Source organism: Tachyglossus aculeatus, chromosome 16, assembly GCF_015852505.1.
Source record: "Tachyglossus aculeatus isolate mTacAcu1 chromosome 16, mTacAcu1.pri, whole genome shotgun sequence".
Lineage (NCBI taxonomy): Eukaryota > Metazoa > Chordata > Mammalia > Monotremata > Tachyglossidae > Tachyglossus > Tachyglossus aculeatus.
In genome coordinates, this window is record NC_052081.1 from 34940332 (window position 1) to 34960480 (window position 20149).

General features: G+C 39.8%; 1 protein-coding gene across 3 annotated transcripts in view; it reads right to left on the reverse strand.

Moving 5' to 3' along the window:
* The window catches only part of CFAP58 (cilia and flagella associated protein 58), a 138554-nt gene that overhangs the window by 70537 nt on the left and 47868 nt on the right, over positions 1-20149 (reverse strand). For all 3 annotated transcript variants that reach the window (XR_005454295.1, XR_005454296.1, XM_038757538.1), the window contains exons 16-17: positions 6018-6137; positions 2693-2826 (exon numbers count right to left, since the gene is read on the reverse strand). Coding sequence is in view for 1 of the 3 variants with exons in the window: in XM_038757538.1 (XP_038613466.1) it covers positions 2693-2826; positions 6018-6137 (254 nt within the window). In the remaining 2 variants the exon portion in view is untranslated. The remainder of the gene's footprint in view (positions 1-2692; positions 2827-6017; positions 6138-20149) is intronic.

Here is a 20149-nt window from a genome sequence, read left to right on the forward strand (position 1 = left end):
CTAGTTGTTTGACCCAAAGGTACATTTGGTATTCACCCACCCTCATCCCCACAGCATTTATATAACATGTGTAAATTATGTATTAGAAATTACTTACTTATATTGATGTTTGTCTCCCCCTCTAGACTGTAAGCTCCTTGTGGGCAGGGAATGTATCCACCAACTCAGTTGTATTATACTCTCCCAGGTGCTTAGTCAAGTGATATGCACACAAGTGCTCAATAAATGCAACTGATTGAATGATTGATTGATTGCTGTGCCTGGGACAAACCTAACCTCTATCACCAACCAACACTTGCATGGATAGCTTTGGGCACACAAATGAAATGCTATGCTTGGTAGCCACGTATGATAAATCAACACTCTTTCAAGAACACTGATTATCAGAATGAATTTCACCCTTCTTGCTGCCTCCAGTACTGTCCACTTGCTCTGAAAGACAGCTCCATAAGCTCTTCTCGGCTCTCAACAGGATCTCCCCTCCTCCCACTACACACACACACTCCCCACACTCAACAGTCTCTCTTGTAGTTTGGCAATGGTACCTCTAAATTCCAAACAAAGAAAAAAGGAGAGACACATTAGCCTACACCTTGATTCAGAAGGACCCAGCTTAGACTGAAATTTAACTGCCTCATTCTAGAAGACCTTTGGATTTCTTCAGTACCCTGTGGCAGAGAAGCTGTTTCTGGAGTCATTCATAATGCAAGCAGACAAATTTACCGAAAAAAAATAAGCTGGCTGAAAATAGACATCATTGGCTCTTTATGAAATACAATGAAGACAATGGAAATGTTCTATTTTTTGAAAAACAAAGCTGGAAAACATTTGTGACCTTAAGATACATGTAGATTCTGTGTCAGGGGTTTCCCACCAAGGATAACTTTGTGCTTCTGGGGTAAATATAAGTAACTACTGATACCAGTTAGAATTAGCAATGTAGTGGGCCACCTAAGGTGGTGAAAGGAACTCACAACTAGAATCCGGTGAACTTCGATGATTTCCACTTTTAATCATCTTCCAATTCTTTAAAAATGTGTATTTATTTACCAAGGCCTTGATTTATCACTGTATCAATGGGAGGAAGTTTCTGTCTTTGTTGTACTGACTAAATGGCACAATTTAATCACTATAATGTTTTAACAAAGTTATGGTGAGAACTTTTAAAAATTTCATTCGTACAAAATTCAATAGATATGTGTCTTCCTAAGAATAGCATGTGTGTAAACTGCTTGTGTTCTTTAAGCTCCAGAAATGTAGTAAAGAGCACTCCTGAAATCCAGAAATCAGAAGATAAGGAGCTTCTAAACTTGAAGTTCCTCCTCTAGATTCCAAATTCCTTGAGGATAGAAATTGTGTCTTCCAATTTTATTGTCCTCTCCCAAATTGGTCTCATCGCTTTTTACTGAAATCCAATGTCATTTTGATGTTGGCATTTGGAATATTGCCAGAGCTGTCATTATACTGCTTTTAATTTACTTATTTTAGCCCATTTTACCTTTTCTTCTTCTCTCCCTGTGTGTCTATTGTACTCTTCTCCACCCCACTTTAGATTCTGTACCCATTAGGGGCTATGGGGCTGCCTGAATCAATGTCCATGCAGTCATTCAGTGAAGCACATTATAAGCACTTGATTGTTAGTACTGAATGAGTGAACAGAATCACTTGTGATCTGAAATGTGAATAAGATTGAGTACCTTAAGAGCTAGTTTCCCCTATCCCTAATCTATTACTTCTATCCCTAACCTATTTTAATGTCTTTCTCTCTCAGTAGACTGTAAGCTCCCTGTGGGCAGGGATTTTGTTGTCCAACTCTTTTGTATTGTGTGAGTTCTTAATATAGTGCCCTGCACACAGTAAGCACTGAATAAATAATGCTGACTGATTGATAGTTTGAAACCAAACAAGGGAACAAAGCCAGCTACATAAATTCATCTCCACGCTGCGGGAGCAGGATATAATCTTTCATTACTTAGCCCTGCTGAATGTCTAGATGCACACACATGAGGAGGTATTAACATATAATTCTCTCGCAGCAATTGTTTGATTAGTCCCTTTGGATAGAAGGCAGTGACCAAAATTAAGGAATCTTCTTCTGACAATGTATCTCTGTCTGGATACAATAACATGCCGGATCAGAAGAAAACTGTGCACATGCTCATGAGAAGCAACAGGGCGTAGTGGATAAAGCATGAGCCTGGAAGTGAGAACGTCATGGGTTCTAATCCTGGCTCTGCCACTTCTATGCTGTGTGACCTGGGCCAAGTCACTTCACTTCTCTGTGTCTCAGTTATCTCAACGATAAAATGGGGATTGAGACTGGAAGTCCTACTTGGGACAGGGACTATGTCCAATTGATTTGCTTGTATCCACCCCAGTGCTTAGTACAGTGCCTGGCTAAGTGCTTAACAAATACCATAATTATTATTACTATTATCAGACATGGAATTCGGTATTAAAACATGAGTTTTCCTGAATGTGGGCTTCTGAAAGAACCCAATCCCCATGCTCTAGGAGAACTCTAGTTTTATCTCTGACACAGGTTTAGGCCCTTGAGAGTTTCTTTGAACTGCTCTGTGCCTCAGTTTTCCCAAACGTGAACAGGGTATAACCGTGCATCCTGCTTACGGGGTAAGTGTTTCCATACCCTAAGATAACAGGTGTAACCAAAAAACAAAACATTGTTTCTTACTTTTGTTGTTGTTCTTTGCGTTTCTGGGTGAGGTATTTCTTCTTCACATTCAGTAGTTCATTGGCAAGTCTTTCAATTTCATACTTATACTCCTGGCTCTGTGACTCATACATATTCAATTCTGAAGACAAAACCTAACATACCAAAGAAAGTGGCTATAACACAGATGAATGGGTTTTTCTTCCTCTGTCAAAAAAATTCTGATATGTGTTTTGAAAGGGCTGGTTTTCTGCTCAACACATATACATTTTTTTGTCATCACTTTGAAGTCACACCCAAGTTCTTGCTTATTTCAGAAAAGCAGCATAAAATATCTTAAAATATTTACAGAATGCATAATGCACGTTAATTGCTCATGAGTGCCTGTCAGTTCAAGCAGAGCCATAAAAGCATGATTATCTGGTTTAGGTAATATGAATATTTAACAGGTGCTACTGGTCCTGAACTGGCCGAGAAGAATGATTAACAGACTTAACAGGCAGCCTAACCACCTAGGAAGAGTTTAATATCAGAGATAGGACTAAGCAGGCATTAAAGAGGAGCAAAACCCAGCTATGATTCCTGTCTAAGGTGTTGGGTAATAATGTTTGTAAGGGCATGAAACTAAAGGCAGAGAACAGCACCACAGAATCAAAGAATACAAGGGTCACAAACAACCTTATCATTGCAACATGAAACAATGCCCTTATTCTCCAGGTAAACAGCAGGGGAGTCATAAACATCTACACTGCAATTTGGAGCAAGGACCCAGTTTAGAAAGAGTTTTTCAGGATAATTCACCAATACACAGTCAGGGTGGACGCTAAGGCACTAAAACTCCTGGAAAGTAGACAACTGAGAGGCCTTGTTGGACCTAATGCCCACATCTTTAAATAAGACTTGCCAATCCTGGATAGTGGGATACTTGGTAATCAAAGGTGTATTTGGGGGGAGAATTTACGAAATAAAATAGATTCTGAACTATAATAGGACCATATGTAAAGGGAGTTGCTGGGTGGTCGTAGTTTATGCAATAGTTCAAAGTGTGTGTCCAAGGGTGTGGGCAGCAATGCTTAAAATTATCAAGAAGGAGGAAGGGTCCCGCTTTTAGAGGCCTGGGATTGAATGGTGATTTGTAGAGAGAGGGAAACTAAGTGCCAGCTGTTTTGCAGTCTGAAGTTTCCTTATTTCTTTGCTAAATTGCTCAAACTGAGCTGTGCTTGATCCTCACTGCAAAGAACCTGTCAGTCTTTGAAATGCTGTTGTAAAGGCAATAGTTGGGAATCTACAAACAAGATATTTAATATATTCTGCATTTCCCTTCCCTTGTGCTTTGTTTCAAAGATGTGCAGGAAAAGATGAACTTCAACTTTTAAGAGTTCATTTGCTTGTGAACTTTTTTCCTTTAATTGTTGTAGGAATGGTTATGATTATGATGCTGTGAACAGAAGATTATGATCTCAAATTGGGGAAGGATCTGCCACAGCAGATGAACACTAAGAAACAGACACTGTTTCCAAACAACAAATAAACAATAAGGAAAGAAAAAGCACAACAAAGCAAGACCAAAGAAACAGAAATGCTTATCTACATCAACCTACACACATCCTCTTTATAGCCTCAGTAACTTCCTGGAGTAAATTGTCCAATCGGCCAGATTTTTCTTGCTCTCCATTTAGCATAAGGCAAGATGCTGTTTGGAAATCGAGGTACATTTTTGAAAATCTAGAACTGCTTTTCCACATCAACTCATTTGGTTAAGAGTGTAAATATTTTTTGAACCTGCTTATTTGAAGTGGTTAACTGTTTAAGGAAAGCCCTCAAGAAATTTACCCTGGCTCGATTCTAGCTGTGTCTCCCAATAGTCAAGAAATATGAATAATTACCAAAAGACATGGTACATTTTTGTTTTAATTAACATTTCACGGTCTTTGCCTTTAGCAGCAAACGTGTCACCAAAAAATATTCTAAAAAGGATCATTATTATATTAGTAAAATGATACAGGTTTTTCTCAGGCAGACAGGTTGCTGATATGTCAGGAAGTCCGGGCTCTTTACTGCATTTTACACTTCTTTAATGGATGGGCTTTCTGACCTAAAATACTTAGGAAGATATAGCAAACAACATTTGATGAAACTACAAAAAGAATGATGGATCGTTTTACTTTCAAAAATTAGGGGGTTTGGAGATGTCTAAAGAGTTTCTGAGAATCAACATTTCAACACTGGTCTGCCTACTTTTGCCTATCTTCCTTTCTGTAGGGGAGAGAGCAGAGAGTTGCTCTGCTCTCCGCTGCCCCTTCGAAGCATCCCACCACTCATTACTGGGGCTTACTCCTGCCTAGTGACAAAGCCTGCTGAAATGGGGCCTAACAGAAAGCCTGGAAATTAGAGAACCTGGGTTCTAATTCTAGCTCTGCCTTTTACTGGCTGGGTGACCTTGGACAAGTCACTTAACTTCTCTGGGCCTCAGTTTTCTCACCTGTAAAATGGAGATTAAATACCTGGTCTCCCTCCTACTTCAACTGTTAGCCCCGTGTGGGACAGGGACTGGGTCCAAGATTTTTTTTTTCTTAACGATATTTGTTAAGCGCTTATTCTGTGCCAGGCACTGTACTAACCGCTAGGGTAGATGCAAAATAATTGGGTTGGTGACCCTCCCTGTCCCAAATAGGGCCCACTGTCTTAATCCCCATTCTATAGAGGAAGTAACTGAGGCACAGAGAAGTTAACTGACTTGCCCAAGGGACCACAGCAGGCATATGGCCGAGTCAGGATTAGAACTCAGATCCCCAGCTTCCAGACCTGTACTCTCTCCACTAGGCCACACTGCTTCAACCGTCTCCTGAGTATCTTTTAATCTCCCCAGTGCTTATTACGTAGTAAGTGCTTAACGAACATCAAAATCATTACTATTACTGCCCTTATTATTATTAAGAAAAAAAGAATCAGCCATAGGAATACTTTATGGAAAAAAATTTACCCTCCAGTTTTTACCCCACTCGTTGACAGGAACATGGAGAAGCCTTGAGGGTCTGGAGCCTTTTAGACTGTGAGCCCACTGTTGGGTAGGGACTGTCTCTATATGTTGCCAATTTGTACTTTCCAAGCGCTTAGTACAGTGCTCTGCACATAGTAAGCGCTCAATAAATACGATTGATGATGATGATGATGGAGCCCAAGGGCTTTGGTCTCCTCCTTGTCCTGTGCAGCATATAAAATGCCTGCTTCTCTCCCTCAGAATATTTTGGGTCTCTGCACTAATACTAGTACACAGTGAAACAGGCAATGATGTGGGCTCAGGGGAGAACTCTTCTTTACTAGGTTTTCAAACTCTAGAGCTTACTTTTAGTTGTTTGGTCTTCTCTCTTAGTGTATGTCGGTACAGCTGCAGCTGTTCTGCTGCTTCAGGGCCAGGCTGGCGAGCCAAGATGTGCTTCAGCTCCACGTACAGTTTCTCCTTGTCCTAGGAAAGGGCAGGGCTTTGAGAAAACATTAACCTTCCACACATTTCCTCAAACTCACTAATAAACAACATGCAGTTTACTCCGGCAGTCGGAGGTTTAATTATTTGCAAAGCACCTCCAGATCTTCACTTAAAAGTCTGTAGAATACAAAATTGGAGGCCATCGCTAAATTCTAATAAGAGGTTTGGGGCTGCTATCCATAGATAATTGTGCTTCTCCCTCAATTACGTTAGAAAGACACTGTAATGGGTAAAAAAATCACTTATTATTAACATCTAACCAAATAAGAAGCTAATTCCTGAAAAAACCAAGTATTCTAGGTGTTGTTATCCAATAAGTTGGTTTGCCAAAGTATAAAAAAGAGAGTCAATAAAAATGTAGCTAAAGGGAAATAAACATATTGACAACTGTGTTTGTTGTCATTTTTCTCTTTTCTGCTAAACAGTAGAATCAATACAGAGTGCAGCTCCACTTAACCAAAATCCTCTAATATGAATAGTGAGAACCAAAGATCAGGAAGCATATTTTTCATATATTCTATACAAAAACTTTGCGTTACAGAGCTATACAAGCAAGATCCAGAAACATCTTGGGAAGGAGAGGAGGACTTCAAGAATTGGAATTGCCGCCTAGTAATCTTCTCTTGTAATACAATACCTCCTGCTCCACCTTACAATATAATCTTTGCGATAAATGGATGAAGAACGTAGTAAGAAAGATATCAAGAGGTGAGTCTATTTTATGTAGCCACTTAAAGTCCGCTCTACTGAGAAAATGCTTCTGACAAGGCTTCAAGATTCAATTTACAGAGGGTAATAAATATATGTGGAGAAGTCTGTATACCAATTTTGTACATTTCTGTTGGCTCACCTTTCTCTGGCTTATGATACAAACTGGCCTGTTCCTTAATGACCCATTACTGGGGAGAAAGATAAAAAAATCTTCTGCTCAGTATAATGATATTTTATATTCAAACAGTTCCTTTCTCCAACAAGCCCAAAATGTTTTCTGTGAGGAAGAGGTACATATTATTTTCCCAACTTTATAGACAACAGACAATCTGAGGCACAGAGAGGGTAGTGGCATGCCCACAGACACTGAAGCCATCGGTAGAGTCAAAAGCAAAAGTATACCAGGAAATTCAGTTCAATGCTCTACTGAAGCTTTTCCCTAGAACGGAACTTCTAAAAACATTAAATAAAAATATGCCACAATCATAATCTGCAAACCCAAAGAATCTATACACTTATTCCTGTGATAATCACCTAACCCTTTGACTGAAAATTAGGAGATTATTTCATTTGGCTACAATTAATAAATTAACAATGTGGGACGGAAACTGTGTCCAACCTGATTAACTGGTATCTATCCCAGGGCTTAGATCAGTGCTTGACATATAGTAAGTGCTTAGCAAACGCAATAATATTTATTGAGCGCTAACTGGTTGCAGAGTACTGAACTAGGCACCTTGAAGAGTACAGTAAAATAGGGTTGGTAGACACGCTCCATACTCACAACAAGCTTTCAGTCATTAATAGACAGACATTAACATCAATAAACTACAGATATGTAATGTCCATATAAGATTTGTACTATTGGTCATAGTTGTTATAATGAAGTTTAGCCTGTATTCTCATTCTGAAGTGAGGCTCCAGCCTAATTTTTTCATAAACCTCCATCCCACTAAAAAGGAACACTATTAAATGAAGCAATAAGATTTTTTTTGAAAGCCACTTAAGCATGGCTATTAGCATCTTTAGGGCAAAGAACAAAAATGTAGACCTAGTACACAGTGGAAAGGAAACATAATAGAGTCACCATTTCTTACCTGGATACTTTAAAACAGAAAAATCCAGAAAGCTTAATGTCTCAAAGAAGAGGAAAGTACACTCACTGAAAAGAATTGGAAGGAATAGGAAATGAAGCTTCAACTATTTTAGAGACTAGGACAATGAAATACAAGAAGGGAAGAGGAAAGGGAAATACTGGGAAAAAAGGAGTACACTTTATCAAAGCTTCACTCTATTACATCTGGACTCCACTTAAAGGTCTTGGCTAAGGGAAAAAGCCAGGGGATCAAATTCAAACATAGGATGGCAAGAATTAACATTTCAGTCTGGGATATAATGCAGATTTGCAATTTGGAAGACGATGCTAGTAATTTGGATAAATATGGTGCAGTTGATAGACTGAAGGTCTTATGTGCAATTGTTTTCCATTTATTTCTCTTCTAACCCTCTACAATGGGCAACCAAGCTCTTCAAACATTGTGCAATGGGGTGTATAATAACTCCATTTAGAGACAAAGCGGGCAATTCTATCATAAAGGGAATCTATCTTTTACAACTGAGGCCCATTAGCTGTCCGATGTATATTGTTTCCATAATCCAGCAGTAGGGGAACCAGCTGCCTTCTAATGTGTACCCTGTCCTTCTTCATTAAGCAATGTCCATCTCTAATCGAGTCATTTAATTTATCTCTGGGTCCATATCTTCCCTCTGACCTGGAACTCCCTCCCCCTTCATATACCACAGACCACCACTCTCCTCCACTTCCAAGTCCTATTGACATTACATCTCCTCCATTAGGTCTTCCCTCTCTAAACCCTCATTTCCCCTATTCCTTCTCCCTTCTGCCTCACCTGTGCACTTGGATCCCCTAGACGGTATGCTCACTGTGGGCAGGGAATGTGTCTATTGCTATTTAGTACTCTCCCAAGTGCTTAGTACAGTGTTCTGAAAACAGTGAGCACTGAAATAGCGATAGAATGAATACCCTTTAAGCACTTGTTCATCCCCCCCACCCTCAGCCCCACACCACATGTGTACACATCCAAAATGTATTTATTTAATGTCTGTCTGCCCTTCTAGACAGTAAGCTTGTGGATAGGGAAAGTGTCTACCTGCTCTGTTGCGTTGTACTCTTCCAAGCCGTTAGCATACAGTAAGTCCTCAATAAATACCAAATGAAACATAATGAAAATAAAATATACTTCCTTATTTTCCCCCCCAGCAAAAGATGTTATCTTCTGGTTGTAATTTCCAAGTTTTTTCACAGTTTAATCACAAGCTTAATTAATTTCAAATTACTTATGCACGGCTACAATGGGAGTTCATTCAAGTTGTTCCAATATTAACATTTCTAATTCTTTTGCTTTGCAAATGTCACCTTATCACGTTTATGAGTGATATCACAAATATAACAATATCACAAATATCAGAAGCAGCATGGCTCAGTGGAAAGAGCACGGGCTTTGGAGTCAGAGGTCAGGGGTTCAAATTCCAACTCCGCCAATTGTCAGCTGTGTGACTTTGGGCAAGTCACTTAACTTCTCTGTGCCTCTGTTACCTCATCTGTAAAATGGGGATTAAGACTGTGAGCCCCCTGTGGGACAACCTGATCATCTTGTAACCTCCTCAGCGCTTAGAAAAGTGTTTTGCACATAGTAAGTGCTTAATAAATGCCATCGTTATTATCTATTGCTTGGCACATAGTAAGCACTTAACAAATGCCAAAATTATTAAAATTATTATTATCACAGATATTATTTTTTTTCTCCCCAAGAATCCCCAACAATCCCCAACAGATTTCAGTCTCTCCCTCAGAGTTATGTCATATGAAAATTTAGTCCACCATTAATATTGGCTGAGCGTACTAGTTAAAAAAATTAATTCCAGTGTTAGCTTCAAGTAACGCTGTCCTTATTAAGTGACAATATGTAACTGCCTAGGAAATTCCAGATTAGGAATCATTTAGACTGAAGGCATCCATGTCTTGCCTGACCAGAATGTCAACGCATGACAAGTAAAAAATCTCAATAAATAAATGATGGCTTTATTGCAGGAAAAATTCCAAGAACTCAATCTGCTCACAGATTTCCTTTTAGGCTAAGCCATGTAATATGTTAAATTTGTCATCTGCCCAATTTATCTGATTCTCTGCAAGAAGATGTTAGTTTCATATTTGATGTGCACCTTCCACTTGGGAGAGCACTGCTTTGAGAGAGGAATGATGCAGGGGACATAAGTACTGAAAAACAGAACAGAGCACAGAAGGTCACAAGTGGAACAGAGTTTGACACAGGTTCACTTTTAAGTAGCTTAATCCTATATATAAAAGGTACTTATTTTATAAAACTTTCCCTGACTGGTTAGCCTTCCCAGAGAACCCACAAAATCCCTCCTATGTTTTCCCAATCTGCTACGCGTAATAATCGACTGAAAGGAACTCACTGATGTTAAATTCTGAACTCATATTTGGTAAATGCCCACAGTGGATTCAGATCCATTCCCAAATGATCAGTTTGCTGGAGTTGGAGTTGTGCAGTATCATTTACACCCCAATTTCTCAAGATGACATGGATTAGATTGGTTACCTTATTTCTGGTTCACACGCTCATGGCCGTGACCACCAGCTAACACTACATAGGTGCTTAGCCTTTTCTGATCAAACTGTCACATAATGTGAAGAAAGACTAAAGCAGCAGTGTGTTGAATTTACAAGCCCAGGGCACCACTGAGTGTGAAGAAAGTCAATCCTCCAGGATTGCAGACGATAATATGTAATAGCATTATTAAGCACTTTCCATAGATCAAGCACTGTGCTAACCACTGGGGTAGATAGAAGGTAATTAATTCAATATAACACTTTAATTTACCCTCACCTGCCGAAAGGATAGGGACTGTGTCTTATTTCCACCTCTGGGTATACTCTCCCAGACCTTAGTAGTAGGCTCTGCACACAAGAAGCACTTAATATTATTACTAAAGCAGTAGTAGTAATAGTAGTAGTAGTAATGCCCTCAAGCTTACAATTCAATAGAAGAGACAAAAAAATTATTTCAAGATAATGAATTCAGGAGAAAGAACGAGTGTAAGCAGGAGACCTATACTTTATATGGTCTCACAACCATAAAAACATTGGACCTGCACTTTGGACTGAAATCTCATGCTGCCACTGCTTCCACACTTTGACAGTTCCCCAAAGGATAGGTTGGTCTTCTTGATCAATTGTGTATCTAAGTGCCAAGGATGTTACTAATTAGGGAGGTGGGAGATGGTTTGGGGTACCTTATGGCCTGATGATTCATTTTCACATTTGAAAATCGCTACCAATTTAAACATTGAAATCTCCAAAACGGAAAGTGAAATTTGAACTCTGCTCTATTTTTTCTCTCACCTTTTTCTTCTTCCTATTCTTTCCTTGTAGAAGCTCAAGGAAGGTAGCAAAATTCTACATTTGTCTCAAAATCACCTAACTTGTTTAACTTTGGTTCGCTGTATTCTTCAGTCAGACTTTAGCTTTGCTTGACCGAAGATTTAAGCATCTGAGCACAGTGCAAAGAACAGAGGAAACTCCTAAACCATTGCTCATTAGAATGGTTTTCAAAAATGTGAAATAATCGAATTCTTTGTTTGTGATATATTTTTCATTTTCTTCATCATGTTTTCCAAGGCACAAAAAATTAATGCTTTGGTGTTGAAAGTTCCTGGGAGGCAGCTGCTCCTTTGATGTCTAGGTTCCCCCGTTAATGAATGAGCCACTCACCCCAACAGGACAAATAACTGGGAAAAATGGTGCCCTCCTATCTTTAAGAGTGCAACTATTTTGGACCACAGTGGTAAATGGGTGAACTCTCACTGTAGGAAGGGTTTTGTTCCAACACTAACGATATCTTTAGTGTCAGTTTTCCTACAGCAAAGGGATTGTGCTGCTGAAGAATCTTGCGTTCACAAGAAATCATGCACTCATATCTTGACCAGTTCCTCTAGCAGGTGCCAAACTGTTTTCTTCCAATGCTGCCTCACATTCCATCAGACAGATGATTGTTGTGGGAAGAACATGCCTTAATTCCTCAAGAGCATGCTGTCCAATAAGTACAATGAAATCAGGATTTAGTGCAGAACTGTGACTAACCAGCAGTCCTCTTAAAAACTTCAAAAATATACTGCACGTAGCATTTTTCTGCAACAACATAGTAATTCTATTTTAAACTTTGCTTTGGTCCATTTTCATTAGAATCATTAGCTGCAAAAGCAGTTATAGCTTCAAAGCCAAACAATTTTCCTTACTATCCAAAGACAGGCTCAAAACACTACTTAACCTGGCTGGAAATGCTGGTTTTAATTGGCAGGAAAATAAATTACTGTTTCAGTAAACATAATGCAATTCCATATAGCTTTACAAAACAAAAAAAAATCATGGAAATTCCTTGGGGTTTTCTTGTTTATGGGTATTATAACCAACATGTCAGCCGGACTGAACTCTAGAACCATCTTGTTTATGATGTCATGAAGCAGCAAAGCCCCCTTGAGAGGAGGGTATGCAAGATGCTAGAATTCCAAAATGAAATGGAATATACAGCCATGTTCCTCATACGCAGGAAGCTGATTTGTTTTACAGTGGTTTTGGTTCTGGATGTGAATGATTAAGGGCCTTATGAAGCATATAAGAAATTAGCATATACTAACCTTCACCACTTTTGTAACAACAAAAAAGATCTGCCTCTAGCATTTTGTGATACAAAAAACACATACTTCCAAGGACTCTTTTTGAGATCTTTTTGTTTGTATTTCTAACATGCAATGGTAAAGGTCTGTATATGTTAGTACAAACCCACAGAACAGGTTGCATTTCCTACTCAGAAGGATAATAAAATCCTTACCTAACCTCCCTTAGGATTTGTATGAAAAAAGTTCTTTTTATATTTGTTAAGCTCATACTACACGCCAGGCACTGTTCTAAGCAACGGGGTACGTACAAGGCAATCATGTGGACACGGTTCACGTCCTAAATGGGGCTCACGGACAAGACCCATTTTACAGAGGAGGTAACTGAGGCATAAAGAAGTTAGGTGACTTGCCAAAGGTCACACAGCAGACAAATGGCAGCACCGGCATTTAAACTCAGGTCCTTCTAACTCTTAGGCTCAGCTCTACCCACTGGGTCACACTGCTTCTCAGGTTTCTACATCTACCCTTATAGGTTAGATAAGCAATGTTACTTGCTCTTATTGTTCTTAAATTTCTTTCAATGTGGTCTTGAAATAAGAAGGGAAATTCACAAATGATGTTTGATCAGATTTTCAGTTTTGTGGGGGAAGAAGGGGGGAAAATCTTGCTTTCTTTGGGGAGTTTTGTCAGGGTTCTTTTTTTTCCCCAGTTTGACAAGATACATTTCTCTGGTGATCGGAGCTGATACATGAGGACGGAAGCCCTCTGGGGGTTGGAGGACCTTGTCTTCCTTTAATTCATTTTTTCCGAATGTTTTTAAAAGAATTAAGGGCTGAATCATGAGTCTGGTAGGCCTGCTATACATTTTAATGAAATACTCTCAAAAGAGGTAGTTGGTGTGGCTCTAAGAAAAAGCCCACCTCTATAGATAAATAATCTTGTTTTCCCTCAGTAGTGCTAGGCAAATAGATTTCAGCAGTTGGGGCCCAACAAGCTTCAGGCTTGCTTTGCTAATTTATAGCAAAACCTTAATAAATTGTATTTCCAGGGAAGATTCTAATCATGAGAAATGTTGCAACTAAGCACATCTTTGGGCTTCTTTATAATACCACCCAGAGAGAAACTGATCTGAAAATGATGATTGAAGCAGACAAACTTTAGGCCAAATGAGCCCCGGCATGACCTTGCGATGACGCCTGCTAGAAGGAATTAGCAGAAATGCAGCAGAGACAGTTAGTTAGATCTGGTTCTCCTGGTCCTTGGTACTTTAATGATTTTTCGTTCAATATAAAAATCAAAAGTAGTTCTTCATCTTTATCTGAGGGATCATAGAGCTATTCCAAGAAAACTGGAGGGGATCACCAAACAGGCCCTAAGCTCCAGAAAAGACAATCCTAAGAGTAGGAACTAATCATCAACCCAAACCTAAGAGTGATAACCAACATGGCTGCAGGCGCAGATAGGAGAAACAATCCTAAATATTTGACTTAGTGAAACCTATGAACAGTTAATTCACTGAGTCACCCCGCACAAGGCACAGTTGGAATTACAGAGAAATACAACCTGGTGCCTGGCCCAAGGAACTAAAAGCAACTTATAGAAATTATAGGTACAGATGGCCAGCTGTTCTGTCGGGTGAAACTTTGGAAGCCAGATCTATCACCAAGAAAAGAGCGAAAGGAATTGAAAGAACTGTAGATGGGATCATTGCTTGGGCTGACTAATTCCTACTGCTTCAAGGGGCAAGAACAAATATTGGGTGACCACGTGTTCTAGAAGATGTGGTTTGATACTCACACATGGGGTGGAAGTGTATTCCTCTGAATCCCTCAGTGTTTCTGCCCAATCCCTCCCCACTGCCACAGCTGTCTGCCAGCCCTAGCCCTGAGCCACCGTAGTCATTCCTTCTAACTTCCAGGCACAGTCAGGCCGCTGATACATGGCACATATTCTCTCTCTGGTGCTTGGGCTTCTTCTCCTCTTATCTTGGAGAATCACCTCCTAAAAATCTTAGTGGCTGGAAGTCACCCCACGCCAGTCCTCAGGACGCCCTCCTGCCACTGTTGCCTCTCTAGTCTGAAGAATATAATTTCCTATCACATTTGGTGAAATATCCTTATATCCTAGAATTTTGAAATGAAAAGGCACGCATTTGATTTACAATGCAATGCACCAAGTGACTGTGCCGGCTGGCACACTATTTGCACTGTGGAACGTATTTTATTGATACAAAATAATATATGAGGAATAACTTCTATGCTTCCAAAGGTAGCAAAGATATTCCTGAAGTATAAAAATGCAGTGACCACAGCCTCTACTGAAGCAAGTTTTCATCTAGCCCTCCAGCCTTCTGCCTTGAGCCCTGCCCAACTGAGGGAGGGGTCTCACACCAATCATAACTTCCATTTATCTTCTTTTCAATTATTTTTTAAAAGTTCCAAACCCAGTGGTTGCTTATCTCTGTGCTTATATAGAGACTAAAGTCCCTTTATTCAGGGACTTAGAAAAAATTTTCAGCCACTTGGGTTGCAGTACAGGAAGGCTAGAAGCAAGTTAGCTGCTAATTTGGTTTAGAACTCACAGCTCCTAGTTACTAAACTGTTAACTTACCCAGCCTTCCAATGAGCAGTTCAAGAGTGAGTGGGGTTTCTCAGGAAGGTTGTAGATTCTCCTAATTTATTTTTATTTTTAAATTTTTATGACATTTGTTAAGCACTTACTACATGATAAACATTGTTCTAAGCACCAGGATAGGCAGGATTTAATTAGGTCAGGCACAGTTCCCGTCCTCCACGGGGCTCACAATCTAAATAGGAGGGAAAATAGGTAACCCCATTTTACAGTTGAGGAAAGCGAGGCGCAGAGAAGTTAAGTGACTCACCCAAGGTCACAGGGCAAGCAAATGGCAGAGCTGGGACTAGAATCCAGGTCCTTCTGACGCCCGGGCCTATGCTCTCTCCTCTAGGCTACACTGCTTCTTCTTTCACAGAGATTTTTAAAAACTTGCTTAATGGATGAAGTTCAGTCCTGCCTGGAGACAGAGTATAGAAGCTTCTTAGAAGGCAGAAACTTTTATCTTCTGTCTAGAAGCAGTATGGCCTAATGGAAAGGGCACGGGCCTGGGAATGAAAGGATCTGGGTTCTAATCCTGACTCTGCCGCTAGCCTGTTGTAAGGCCTGTTGTAACTCACTTAGCTTCTCTGTGCCTCAGTTTTCTCACCTGTAAAATGGGGATTGAAAATATCTGTTTTCCCTCCCTCTCAGACTGTGAGCCCCAGGTGGGATAGGAACTGTGTCTGAACCCGATTATATTGTACCGGGCTTATAACAATGTTTGGCACCTAGTAAGCACTTGACAGCTATCATTATTATCATTAATTGTCTCACTCACTTTAACTTAGCATCTACCACAGAACTGTGTTCCTGGGGCTTTCACATAATATTCAGTGAAAATTACTATCTCTTCTGTCACTAATAAGTGAGGTCAAATTGTCATTCAATTGCTGTGCTCCCTCCCCTCCCAATGCACCTGGAGCCCAACTCTCCCATTGCCTAAATGTATCCTCTGATACTGAGTTAGGCACCCTGAGAAGTCTTTATGACCACTATGGGAACATTTAATGCATGGATGCTGGTACTGTGCATACACTGCTGCATCGCAATAAGCAGAGCCCAGAGGCCTGACTTACTGCTTCTATAAATGTGCCTAAATTACTACCAGGGAGTAGTTACCGGCTAACCCAGAAATTTAGCAGAAACCAGAGAGGAGTCTATAGGGTACAGGCTTCTTGAACTCTGTTCAGGTTAGCCATCCTTCTGGTTCTAAGTTGATAAGTTCTGGTCCTAAGTTCCGACTGTATAATTTTTACCTGTGTGAGAGTGTGGCAAATATAAAACTAACATTGCATGATTGGCAAGCAGTGTGGTCCAGTGGATAGAGCACAGGCCTGGCAGTCAGAAGGACCTGAGTTCTAAACCTGGCTCTGCCACTTATCTGCTGTGTGACCTTGGGCAAGTCACTTAACTTCTCTGTGCCTCAATTCCCTCATCAGTAAAACAGGGATTAAGACTGTGAGTCCCTTGTGGAATAGGGACAATGTCCAACCCAGTGTCTACCCCAGTGCTTAATACAGTGCCTGGCACATAGAAAGTGTTTAACAACTACCATAAAAAAGTTCCATGCGAATTCTTACACATCAGCTACATGTAAGGGGTGCCCCTTGCTTTCCTGTTTCATCTATCCTCCTTCCCTTCCCCACAGCACCTGTATATATGTATATATGTATATATGTATATATGTTTGTACATATTTATTACTCTATTTATTTATTTATTTATCTTACTTGTACATATCTATTCAATTTATTTTATTTTGTTAGTATTTTTGGTTTTGTTCTCTGTCTCCCACTTCTAGACTGTGAGCCCACTGTCGGGTAGGGACTGTCTCTATGTGTTGCCGACTTGTACTTCCCAAGCGCTTAGTACAGTGCTCTGCACACAGTAAGCGCTCAATAAATACGATTGATTGATTGATTGATCTATCATCCTTAGTGCGGTTTTCATTTCACCCTTTTGGAGTTCCAATCTTCCCAAAGCCTCATCTCCAAAACAGTAAGTCTTATTTCTGATTTGCCTGCCAGACTAGTCAGCCTTCTGCTCCGTGCCCCTAACTGTCAATTACTCCGCCACATCATTTGTGGTTTCGCTTCACTGCTTTTTAAGTGTTTTTTTTTCCATTCACCCTCTTCACCTTATTTCACTTCAGCTCACTGTAGATTAATTTTGGATAGCCAACTGTCATTCACTCTCTTCACATGCTCCACCCAGAAAAGGCACAGTATGGCAAGCACTGCTTCAATGCTGGGGGACTTACTGCAGGCCTTTATCTCATTGTTTGTTCTCCTGCTCTGACATTTGATATTAAGTACCATGCACAGGTTGTCTGGGTGGAACTCCTCTAGAAGTCGGATAGTAGCAAGGTACAGTTCTTACAGCCAGAAAGAAGGTTGGGCATTAACATTCCTCTACAGAGTGCCGGTTTGGGGTGAATTTCAATGCTCTTTTGGATCACTCTTTATCAGTGTCCGAACAGGCCACTTTTAAGAAACCAAAACCTATAAGAATGAATATATCAGAATATTTTTTTTCTCTGTACCCAAATTACTCATTTTAATAGATCTACTAAAGAATATAACTACTCACTTTAATACTCTGAGGACAAATATTCTTCTGAGTAGAAAATTTAAAGAAAACAATAATCGCTTCTAAGCAGTTGTAGCATAAGCACATTAAAATTAGGTGTCCCATACTCTTTCGGTGATTGTAACAAACCTTCGGCTTTGCTGCAGATAGTCATTTGGAGGATTGACAACTGTTTCTTCACAATACTGGCAAGGGGAAGTTTCAACCGTGAACTTCAGGCAATACCTTCCTCTAGCACTTTTAGTATTCAACGTTCAGTAACAGCTTCAGTATGGCTGATTTAACTCCAGAAGCACAGCAAAATTTAGTTTTTGAACTTTCTATATGAGGTAAATTATTGTCCTGACTTGGAATCTTGGGTTGTCAGCTTTCCTCCCATCCCGAATGCTTGCTGCATTACAGATTAGAGGTTGGGGCACGCATGATACAAATCTGTCCTTTACCTTGTACGTGCGTATCAATGACATGGTGGGTTAAAGCATGAATTTTTCACAAGTAGATTTACAGGCTCCAAGCTGTCATGAGCCAAAACCAAACTGAGTTTGATGACTTCAATATAATCCTTAATAAACTACATATTTGGCTCATGTTCTTAGGGGAGACTGTGTGTCAGCAACTCAGAAAAGGTCTCTGGAGTATATAGGCAGCTATCAGTCTGACACCTACACATTCAATCCGCAGACTGCAGGGACTATCCACTTTAAAATGCATGAAACATGAGCTAGACTTGACATCCATCTATCAGAGGTACTTTAGGTATCATAAAATCAATCCTAGAATTATGAGGAGGGGTGAACTTGATGACCGACTAGAGATTTCCTCCAATCCAAATGATTCTATAAATTCCCCTCAAATCGTAAAAAAAAGGATTAAGGATTCATGTAGGTGTTAGGCCTGTAAATGCAAATTATTTTTTGCTCCAGCAGCTGATTTCCTCACCCTTGTAAGGAACATCTCTATCTCAGGTAATTCTGGGTGAAACACCATCAGACAAACTGAAGATAGAAAAGAGTCCCCCAGTGAACCTGCTTGAACCAGTTTCTTCTAATTTCTCAAAAAACCTACATCTCGCTGCTGCTCAAAAACATTTATCAGAGGAAATCCATTTTGCTTGGGAGTGAAAGGTTACACAATTAATAATGGCCTAAATGTACCACTGAGAACATTATTTTCAATGCTTTGTTTCATTTCTAAGTAGTCTACTTACTTTCCACCTTTAGTTTGTTATCGCTATTTGTTGTATTGAAAGACAATGGTCTGACGGGTTGCATGCCAGTCTTGTAAGGAAGCAGAGAAATTAATTTGATCCTTATATATTTTACTTAGTTTTTTAAGATAACTCAAATGACTCCTCATAGAAATAGAAAGGCTTGCTTCTATTTAAGATTTTTTTCCTTACCTGTTTGATTTAATTGAAGTAGGGAAAGAAGGGAAAATGGCAAATGTAAACACATTTTAAAGAGCCATTTATCAATCCAAACATTTATCAGGCACACTTGTAATGCAATTTGTGGAGGAATCAAAATGGAAGACAAAAATGAACAAACATATCCTGGGACATGTACCAACTGCAGACAAGGAAAATGTACAGCCTAGGAAATGAGCTCTGTTATGACATCACAGCTGTTTCTCCTAGAAAAGAAACCCAGTCCCACTGCAGGCTGTAAATTCCTACATAAAGGGAATAAAGGATTAAAGCAAAGAGAAGCAGATCGGTGATAAAATTCAAAGGTACCAAACAGATGCCCAACATATTAAAATAGGCCAGGGAAATATTTTTTAAAATATTTTCCCACCGCCCAAGGTAGCTAGATGCAAAATAGTCCACCCATAATCACAAAAGACCATTACCAAGCTCAGTTTCAGCACTGCAGCAAGCAGTGTGCCAACCATAACAAAGGAAAACAAAGAAGGAATGGCACAAGGATAGACGAGCCTGACAAAATGTTCTTGAGCACCATTTAGTGTGTGAAGTGCCTAGATACAGTATGTCACTTGATAAGTTCCTTTGGAGACCCTAGGCGGTTCCAGTCTGATGTAAAGCCCTCAGTGAGATGAATCTGGTAGCACTCGTTTCAAAAGCTGTCATGCGTCAAAAGTTCAGTCCTCTTAATTGCATGCTTGCTGTCGGTCTTTGCTTAGGACTTTCAAAGCCTGATCTTCATAAGCACAAAGACTTGCTCACCCAAAGATGAATATGGGATTGAATTGAACTGTCTGAACTGAACTCAGCTTACCTGGTAAGGAAATTATAAAGTATTCTGGCTGACAGTAGAGTGCTCTGCATACAGTAAGCATTTAATAATCACCATTGATTAATTGGCCTACTTACTGCCTGGATGCCACATCGATGAAAA